This window comes from Anopheles nili, chromosome 2 (assembly GCF_943737925.1).
Source record: "Anopheles nili chromosome 2, idAnoNiliSN_F5_01, whole genome shotgun sequence".
In the NCBI taxonomy this organism is placed as follows: domain Eukaryota; kingdom Metazoa; phylum Arthropoda; class Insecta; order Diptera; family Culicidae; genus Anopheles; species Anopheles nili.
In genome coordinates, this window is record NC_071291.1 from 77,189,398 (window position 1) to 77,199,722 (window position 10,325).

At 52.9% G+C, this 10,325-nt stretch overlaps 2 protein-coding genes across 2 annotated transcripts; both read left to right on the top strand.

The window, feature by feature from the left end:
* Nucleotides 1-720: 720 nt before the first annotated feature.
* LOC128720457 (enhancer of split malpha protein-like) lies at nucleotides 721-1,263 on the top strand. The gene has a single exon (XM_053814125.1). It carries the CDS (start codon nucleotides 721-723, stop codon nucleotides 1,261-1,263), a length of 543 nt encoding a protein of 180 aa, XP_053670100.1.
* A 5,789-nt stretch (nucleotides 1,264-7,052) lies between these two features.
* Nucleotides 7,053-7,799, top strand: LOC128730938 (enhancer of split mbeta protein-like). Its single transcript, XM_053824030.1, has one exon. It carries the CDS (start codon nucleotides 7,053-7,055, stop codon nucleotides 7,797-7,799), a length of 747 nt encoding a protein of 248 aa, XP_053680005.1.
* Nucleotides 7,800-10,325: the final 2,526 nt, after the last annotated feature.

A 10,325-nucleotide genomic window follows, 5' to 3' on the forward strand; every position in this document is an offset into this window, starting at 1 on the left:
TGTCCTTTTCCCGCAAACCACCGGCTCCGGGGTTTTCCCCTGGCACCCGCACCTCGTGCACTGTCCAACCCAGCCGGGACGGGTAGGGATTTGGCTGGGTCCGTTTTTACTGTTGTTGCTGTTGTTGCTCCTACATGTTGCAGCACCGCGCTCGAAGGTCCGCGTTCTCAGATTCCACTTCGCGTTGGGTATTCGCCGGTTTCGGTTCCCATGGAAAGCAGGAACACCTGCCTGCAACGGCGTGTCCTGATTCGTCCGTTTTCCCGCTGTTGATGCTGCAGGGCTGTGCGCGCTGGTGGAAGCGTTGGCGGCGCTGGTGGTGGTGGCAATGGCAGTCTCTGCCTGTGCGTCCTCGTTTCGGTCTCTCTTTCGTTCCGTTTTTTGTGTCCGTACCGTTTGGTGTCCCTCCCGCACGCATGAGAAGGCGTGTGAGTGGGAAAGAAAGGCACGATATCGGCGAGGATCCTGCCGGACTGGGTATATAAAGCCCGGAAAAGCCGAAATTCAACATCAAACGCACTCGATCAGCTCAACAGCGAACAGCAGCTCGAAACCAGTTCGAAACACGATAAGCCAGCGTTGTTTGTTTGCAACACACACACGCACGCAAAAGAAAACGAGAGCGAAAACAAGTTTTGCCAAACGTGATAAGTGAATCGACGCGAAGTTTACTATCTTGTGATAACAACCAACAACAAACAAACACACACACACGCAACGATGCATTCGTACGCCGTCAACAACAGCAACATGGCCGCCAGCAGCAACAACAGCATCAACGAGAACCGCTACAACAGCGAGAAGTTGGCCAAATCATCGGCCGTGTACCGCCTGAAGAAGATCCTGAAGCCCCTGGTCACGCTGCTGAAGAGCAAAAGCAAGGCCCAGCAACCCGCCAAAGCCCAGCAGCAGTACGATCAGCGCCGCTCGATCATCAGCTACATCGATGACTTCGATTGCGACTACGACAACTCCGCCAACGAGCGTCTGGAGGCCGAGCTCGTCGCTGAGCTCGCGCAGTGCCACGCCACCGATGCGGCCATCCTAGTGCTTGAGGATCAGTGCCTGCGCCTGCAGCCCGTTCTGCCAGAAGAGGAGTTGTATGTCCCAGTGCACTTCGCCCGCACCGAGGCTGGTACCTTCTTCTGGACGACCATGCCGGCTCGTGAAGTCGACGAGGACCTAATCCAACCGGCACACTGCTACAGCGAGGAGCCCCAGCACGCCCAGCGAGCCTACGCCGATCGTTGGGCTCAGGCCTAAAAAGGACGATCTCGCCCCACCCTTGGTGGGGGGTCGAACAACAAACACACGATCTCTTCCACCAACGCGTGCCCACGTTTTGGCGGGCCGCTTGGAGCCGCCGATGGTTTAGCTTTAATAGGTTTAGTTCGCCGCAGTAGCTTTGTACCGATGTGATAGTAGCGTTTAGCAGCCCGTCTTCCAATTGTGATTGATCAACGTGTCTTCCAATTTTTGTTTGTAAGCAAACTCTGAACAAATGATATGTCAAACAAATACAAAAACGACTAAAAACGAACATACCTCCGTCTTTTCTCAATGACTTTGCTGGGTTGATGGGATTCATTGGGTGTTTGGGTCTGCAACAGGTTGTTGAGAATGGTCAGAAGCAGAAGTCCACAGCAACAGGTTCTCTTGGAACGTTCGCCTCGTTTGTATCGGAAGATTTCAACGCGGGAAAAGGATCGAACGCTGGGAAAGGACTTCGAGGCCTCAGTCCCGTTGGAATCGTATTGGATTTCATCGGAATGCGTTCTTATAAGCACCGGAGAAGGATGCGGTTTTGCCTGGTCCATGGCGAAGACCCTCTGGGTGTTCTGTTTTCCCGGGTTTTCTTCAAGCCGGCCTTCTTAGGGATGCTTTTTCGGTAGAAATTCCTCACTGGCGGCATTTTTTGCGCATGTTCGTGTGAAATCCTATCCGCGCTGGCGGTCCGCAAGTCCTTCTCGGAACGTTGTAAGGATGCGGCGGTGGGAATCTAGCAAAAGAAGAGAAAAAAAAAACATTACGTTCGGTGGAAAAAGGGAAAGGTCCTAAAATAAGCAAAGTCCTTTTGTTACCGTTACTGCTCGTCCATTACCACAGCTCAAGCGTGCATAATGCACTTGACAGGTTCTTCGGAAGAGGCTGTTAGGCCGGTCGTAATCGATTTTCCGAGAATACGCGTCGCTGACCGGATACACGCTGTTCTTGCTTCAGGACCCGTAGGGCTATAGAGGACTATCGATACGGTGCTTTGGTGATAATTTGTTGGTACCGAACGAATGCCACGCTATGTAATTGGGGAAACGTGCGTTCAAATCAAACAAGTTGATACGAAAGTGATTTCAATTTAGTTTCAGATGATCTTTCTAGGGGCATTGATTTTGCTGACTATCAAAACCACATCGTTTGATCACCTCCTTCCGGTTTTGATAAAAAAAACTCCAGTAGCCCCGGTTAGATGCAGCACGATGCAGCTTTTATTGCATTAACACCCGATCAAACGCCCGCCAGAAGGAATCCATAAGGGCCTCCGTTGGCGGCAAAACAAATCGTTTGCATCATCACCACCCAATTACGGCACCCCATTTAACCAAGCAGAGCTAACGCTCCGGACCGGAACGCCACCAGCCAGCCCACCGGCCATCTAATTTCCCAACGCCAGCCACCGACTAATCATTGACTCGCGCGCGCGCGCACGCTCGCGTATGCTGCTAACGGCTCGATCGCGGTCTCGTACCACGTGCGAGCGAATTTGGACCAGCTAACGGGCGCCTCGTGGTGGGGTTGTTTTTTTTTCTTCACCACCAACCCAAGAGGGCGCCCGCGAGCCCTATCAACGCGCAACGCCAATTAAAAGCACTCCGAGTGCGATAGGAAGCAACGCGCGCGAGAGAGAGAAAGAGAGAGAAAAAAACACAACATAAAAAAAAACACACAGAAAGAAAAACGGCCGCATACGCCACGCAGGATTGCCCACGTTGTTGTTTTTTTTAGCGCGTCGCGCCGCCGTGTTTGCGTGCCATCTCGCTCACGCCAGCCCACCCGGGGGTGGGTTGTTTCACTCACACCGACGGGTGGTACGGGACCGTGAGAGCGTAGTCCCGATCGACCAACACCGGCTCTCTGGGCTGCACCTGCCGCCTTTTCCCACGGATCGGATCGGTTTCGGTCCGGCGATCGGCACGTCATCGGAGCTCCTGCGTGGCTTTTCTGCGCTGGCGTGACGGAACATGGTGCGATGGGGTGGCGTATCCCCTCCACTCCACACGTATCCCACGGCTCGGGTGCCCGGGGGGCTGTGTTGTTTTTCTCATTTTTTTATCAGAGCTGTTTGTTGGGCGCCTTTTTTTGCTTCTTTTTCGATCGTTCGCCCCACCATCGTTTACAGTCCCATCGTCGACTTCTGGCGCACGTACGATCACGTCCCCCCCCCCCACCCCACCCGGTGATCGTGCGTGTGTGCGTGGATGCTTTTATCGTGCATTGCAAAATTGACCGATCTTCCCCCGCCGCCGTATCCTCCTCTTACCAGCGCCTGTGGGGTTGCGAAGGGGAGCAAATGAAGATCGTAAAGCGAAGCACGAGATCGGAAGATTTCGCGCCTGCAGGATGGGTGGGGGGGGGGGGAGGGGAGAGAAGAGACTGCAGGAAAGGGTAACTTGATCGTGAATCATAATAAACACGCGCGGCTGCCGTTGGGTTGTCTGCTTTTCATTGATGAATCGCCCTCACGGCATCGGATGGGGGTTTTCTTTTGCTCGCTTTCTTCTTGGGCTTCTTATCGGAAACCTTCCCTCCATCTCCTTCTGGGCGGGGTGAGAAGGACTCGAGCGCATTCGTAGCACGCGTTCGATGGCAGGCGCCATGTTCGAGATGCAAATGTTTAAATTATTGCGCCGTTTGTTAGGACGCTTGAATTTGCCGCCGTCTTTTTCGTTGTGTACAATTACCAATTGTTTGTCGAAAGGCAACAATTCGTTGCTAGCCGTTTGACCGGTTGGATGGGATGCTTTTTTGTAAGCAAACTGTTCAGTTTTTTATTCTTTGTTTTTTTAAATCGCTTCATTCGCCCTTCAACGGAAATCAAAAAAGATGCCGTTCTGTTTTCCCTTGCATCGTTTATCATTTTGCAGATGTGTTTTTTTGCTTCCAACATCATTTTTAAGGGACTTTTTCTGAAGCAAAAGTTACCTTGTCTCAAGATTACCTCCCTAGGTTGAATGCAAAAGCTTAAACAACCCCTACCCTTATATTCGAGGCTAAGACTATTTTCGTGCGCTTTTCCCCTACGCGCAGGGCTCTCCCTATCACCGGCACCACATGCTGGCATGCACATTAGACACACTTCTCAGGGCCGTTCCCGTGCCTAAGCGCCACCCCAATCGCACCTTGACTTTCGCGTGCACGCTTGCCCTCGGATGCACCCGGGAATGTAACGGAAATTCGTCGAACCCCTTTGCCACGAGACCAGGGGCGCTCTATGCACACGCTGGTAGCTAGGGTGAGGCCAAGGAACTGCTGCTTCGCTTGCAAAGGGAAGAAATTTTCCCTAGTTTTAAGAGCATTTCTTGTGCAACGAGGGTCAGTCGTCCGGAGGCACGCCAGACGTCCAAAAACCGCAGCCAATGAAATATTCAAGCATTTACGCTTTGATGCAATCGTCACTGCGACATTGAAGGAAATTTAATGCGACTTTTCTGTTCAAATGCCGGCTGGTAAAGCCAACTCCAGGTGTTTATTTTTCCATTCAAATGCAAACGCAACTCGGCAAAAGAACTAGCGATCGACGATCATCAATACCCACCATTGAGTCCTTCTAAACGTCACGTCACTACATTGCTCGAGCTTATCTTCCACCAGTGTCGAAAGTGGCGATTAAATACCTCCACACTCACGCCTCGTACGTTCTCAGCCACGAACTTCATCGGAACGCACGCACGCTTCTGAATTCCTTCAATCGAAAGAGCGCGTGCTGTCGTCATAACCCACCCCCAGCTCGTGGTACGCGACATTCGCTCACTACGCCCAGCCCTTTCGACCACCCACTCCATTGTGGTGCCTCGTGCCAGCCTCGTGCCCTCGAGATGCGGATCTCGTGGCACGTTCCGTGACGACGAAGCAGGAGCAAGTGAGAGACCGAACTCGCTAGTGATAGTGACCTTTGGGTGAACGCACCGCCGGAAATAGAGGAAAAGGGAATCTCCAACCCCGACTCGCGCATTATCCATCCATCCGGTTCGATCGCCATTAATCGCTGTGTCTGGCGCCGGTGCGTTTACCGAACCGGCTCCAGGGATCCGGACTCCCCACCGATAAGGCACCCCACGATTGGTGGTGGTGGCGCATTCGCGAACCTTTTAGCGCAACGGTTTCCGGAACCGGAATCGAAAAAGGGCGATCTCACTTACCACGAGCTCAGCGCGCGCTCGCGCGCGCCTTCACACACGCGCGAGGGCATGAAAAAAGGAAGAAAAACCCCCTGGTCCGGGTCTGGTTGGCTCTGGTCGATGAAAACGGGAAGCTCGTGTCAAGCACGCTCTTGGAAAGGGGGTTGAATCGAAGCCAAACGGTTCCCACCGTTTTCGCTCAACGATCGGAAACCCCGAGCTCAGGTCCAGGCCCTTTCGGTCCAGGTTCCAGAGACCCTCTCGAGATGATCTCCCTGTCCTCGTGTGGCCGTGGTCTCGGCGCCCAAGGGGGCAAGCAGTCCCAAGCAAAGCGTGCGCGCGCGCGCGAGCCCAAGTTTTGGCCTGTGCCACATGTGTGTATGTATGTGCGCCGGGTCTGTGGCACTTCCCGCGGTTCGCTTTCGCCCTGCTGGTTGACTCACGAAGAAGCCGCCAGTAAGACGTACCATGGAAGAGGAGGGAGGGGGGAGGGGGAGATGATGGCAAAGAAGCAACCGGAACGAGTCCCAGGTCTGGGGTGGGTAGGGTGGCGAAAGAAAAACAGCGCACAAACTGATACGAAAAATAAGGTTCGCTCCCACGGTCGGAGTCGCGCCGCGTGCGCACAAACCATCGCACACACACACACACGGGGTTGAGCACGCGGATACGGTTTTGTAGGGATTCGACTAGGCGCCCCTGTGAGCGCGTGCGAGAGAGTGAGAGAGAGAGAGAGAGAGAGAGAGCGCATCGCACACGTCCGGCCGAGCCGCGAAGACCCGTGCGCGCTTTTCCAGGGTGTGTGCGAGAGCGAGAACGCACGAGCAACTGATACATATATTTCCCTCGTCCTTTACCACCCAAACCCAACCCAAAACCACCCAGAGACCCCAGAAGACCAGCAGCCAGCGCCGCTTCCAACGGCTGCGGGCTGACGGTTTGTTGCCGTCTCGCTCGCACCCATGCATCGTGGCACGCATGCATGCAATGCACACATTCACGTCTGGGTTGGCCCGTCCCCGGGCCCTTCGCACCACGCCAGCCAACTTCCCTTCTCTCCTCTCCTTCTCCTTTCACCCTTCCCTAGATGGTCCCACAAACGACGGACCCGTGCGAACGAACGAGCGTAGAATGAGAGGGACCCAAACATAAAAGCGACAGATGGTTGCGATCATATATACGCACATTTGCAGGTGGTGCCGCTGCCAGCGTGTGGGAACGGCGATGCGAGCGAGTTTCCCACGGATCCGAAGCGAACTGAGAAAGGGATCGTCCGTCACCGCCTCGCACCCGCCGCCGGCCCACAAACCGGCCCGGCCATATATAAAGCGGTGGGGTCGGAAAAAGGCCACATCATTCTGAACGTTCGAGCCGAGCGAGCAACACACGCACGTTTGAGCAGGCTGGTTTCGCGTATTTTTGCATTTTTGCGCGCAGCTACGTAGGCTTCGGAGAGCATATAAACACACACACGACTGACGGTCGACGAAAGGACTCCGTAACGCGGGAGTTTGCAGTTATTTGTTGTTGTTGTGCCCGCGATCTTGATCTCTCGTGACAAAGTGGTCGAAAGAAGTGGTCGACGTGCAGCAGAGTGCAGTTTCGAAGACGAGCGCGTCCCAGTGAAAGTGCACAAAACCCCACACAAAGAACAGAAACATGGATTACGCAAACATGGTGTCGGAATCGGCGGGTCTCAATGGCAAGCTGTCGGCCTCGCTGGAACCACTATCCCGGACGTACCAGTACCGGAAGGTGATGAAGCCGATGTTGGAGCGCAAACGGCGCGCCCGGATTAACCGCTGCCTGGACGAGTTGAAGGAGCTGATGGTGTCGGCGTTGCAGTCTGAGGGCGAGAATGTGGCCAAACTCGAGAAAGCCGACATTCTGGAGCTGACGGTGCGTCACCTGCACAAATTGCGCCGCCAACAGCGTCTGGCCGCCAATCCAGTGCTCGATGCCGATCGTTTCCGGGCCGGATTCACGCATGCAGCTAACGAGGTGTCGCGGTGTCTCGCCTCAACGCCGGGTGTTGATATTAAGCTCGGTACGAAGCTGATGACCCACCTCGGACACCGGCTAAACGATCTCGACAAAGTGTCCCCACTGACCGTGCACGTGGAATCATCATCCTCGGGCGCAGGATCTGTCGGACCGACTCGTAGTCCTTCGGCATCACCACCGATTTCGCCTTTCTCCGGAGCCTCATCCGCTTCCGGCGATGGACCGCTTGGCTACGCAATGCCACTGACTCCCCAGTCCTACCGCAGTGAGGAGTCGGGCTTGTTGGCGCCCTCCACCACCCCCTCACCCGACCCGAGCGAGTGCGAGGAGCAACTCCACCATCACACCGGTGGTCTGCTCAAGATGCAGCAGTCGGGCGAGTCCGTCTGGCGGCCGTGGTAGAAGCACTCGACTGGCGCTGGCCCCGAAAGTAAAAACATGGAAAGGATACCAAATTCTTCAATCCAACGATCTCACTGGAAAGAGGGCGGAAGCAAGGTGCGCCAAGGAGCGATAGGAGGCAGTTTTAACGTTTGAACGGTGTGCAGCTTTAACTAGTGTTTAGGGAAGGTAGCTTAGCTTTAGTTCGTTCGCTTAGAACGGGCTCGGTTTACTTAGGCCAGTGCTGGAGGGCGTCGCGGTTGTTGAGTTGAGTTTGTTGAAGGCAGCCCCGGGAACAGATTCATTGTGATATTAATTTTTTTTTGTTTAACTATGCATTTAGCGGGCGCTCGCGAGGAGCGCCCGAACAACACGAAGGCCCAGTTTAGGTGGTAGGCAGAAGCGAACAAAAGACTTAAGCGAGTCGGCAGGAAGCGGGAAGGAGTATGTTTTTTTACTGCTTATTGTTAGAGTTTTAGTTTAAAAATTGCAAAGATTTCACTTCGCACCGGCGCCGGGTCGCGTGCCGGAGACGATGCAATTTCTGTGATTTCAAACGCTAGAGACAAGGACACGAACAAATCAAAAAACCAAGTGCGGCCTGCGTGCCGCGAGATCGCAGCTTAACGATACTGATCAATCGTAAAAGACTAAAATGTAGCAAAAATACATTGCCCAAAATGATTCATACAAAACATAAATTTCCACTGTTGTTCAATTATTTATTACGGGGCGGAAAAGGATCCGAAACGCACGTGGTTTTGTGACGAAATCGTATCGCAAGGCGGGAAAAAACGGAATGGCCCTTTCTTCCGGCATTTAACTGCCAAACTGGAAGTATGTTCTTTTTTCTTTGAATTCCTTTTTGCTTCCCCGACCGACCGAGTGGAGGAAGGTATGTTGCGTAAAACATCCGTCCTGAAAGGGTTCGGGTGAACAAGAGCAGATGAAGGGGTTCGAATTCATTCACTGTTTCAGAAACGAGCGTATGAATTGCGTGTTAAATTCTTTATACGTACCCTCTTCCTTGTAGGAGAGCTTTTTTTTCTCTCAACGGAATGCCTTTTTACGAGTGTCACGCAAAAAAAAACAACATTCCTCAACGGAAACTCCGTTTTTCCCTTCAATTTTCGCAAGAGAGCTTCGGCAACATGTTTTATCGTTTTGATCGTTTTGCTGTCAAAGCTTTCAAACTCATCGCTGTGCTGGTTTATAGCAAGTATGCAACGAGCTTTTGGACGAAGCATAATGCAGTTTGTCGTTAAAAAGCTTATGCTTGAGCATTGTATATGTTGAGTAAATGCATAATGTTGTTTTAGATTTAAATTAAGGACATCATAGGCCAAACATGGATCAACATTTCAGACACAACTGAGCGAAGTAAGACGTTCGAAGAGGGATTAGTTGCAGATTAGTTGCAAATACGTGGTCTAATATCGATTACTATTTCGATGTAAATGGTCGACTGATGCTAATGTTGCTATAACAGCGTGTAATGAAGAAAGGTGCCGAGGTCGCGCCACCTGAACGCTAGGGGTGGAAAATTTGTTAACCAAATGTTAACAGCGAACCGTTGGTTTCCGTTCTCCACAGGGCCAGTGGGAGGAAGCTTTGAAGTGGGAGAGCACCCTATCCTTTGATAAGGCAATGAGAAAACAAGGGTGAGAGGTTCCAACTGTCAGAGCGTAAATATTCCACCGCGTGAGCGTGAGTTCAGCGAGGCAGAAAAAGGCGCGCGTTCGCCGAGACGGATGGGTTTTGTGTGTGTGTTTTTTTTGTGCGCCTTACAGCGAGGTCTCCTTTCGGTGTTGGAGTGTCCAGTGGATGGCGTTTTTACGTCAGCGGGTCACTGTTACGGTTGGGAGCACTCCAGAATCTTCCCACGCGATAATGGGGTGGAGAAGTGTACCCAAGAACCGGTGTAATAAAGCGAACCGAAGCGTGGCTATTTCAAAGCGTACACTTCCTTTCCAATACCGCTTAATGAGCGGACCTAGCATTAGGCAGATTACTGAAACAATTGTTGTGGGGCCATTGTTGCTCGCCCGCTCAAGTGGAGGAATTTGATGTAGAATTCCACCCTTACATTTGACAACCCTTCCCAGGGCGACGTCGAACGCGGACGACGACGGTCATTGGCACGCCAGGGCAAAGTTTAGTCCGGCGCTCTCGTCGGTCAGAGTCGTTGACATTCCAGGTTTATTTTTGCCGCCATTCTCTCCCGTCTGGTCCTGCAGGACACACCACGGCACAACGGGAACCTCCCCCAGAGGCCGTCGAGTCAGTCGATCACCGTGTCAGAATGAGCGTCTTCGCTGCGGAGTGGCGAGCCGTCGTTGTCCTTTTCGCGTCCTTACGCGTCATGCAGCGACCATTGAACTGTGCTGACCGATTGCTGGCAGACGGGTTCGGTGGGGCAGCAGTCCAAAAAAAAGGGAAAACGTATTTAAAACCTGCATTTGGGAGCGAACACCGCACTTCTAGAGCAAAAGGGGAAAGAAACCCCTACGCGAAGCAACAGCAGCAGACGGAGCAAAATAAAACAAC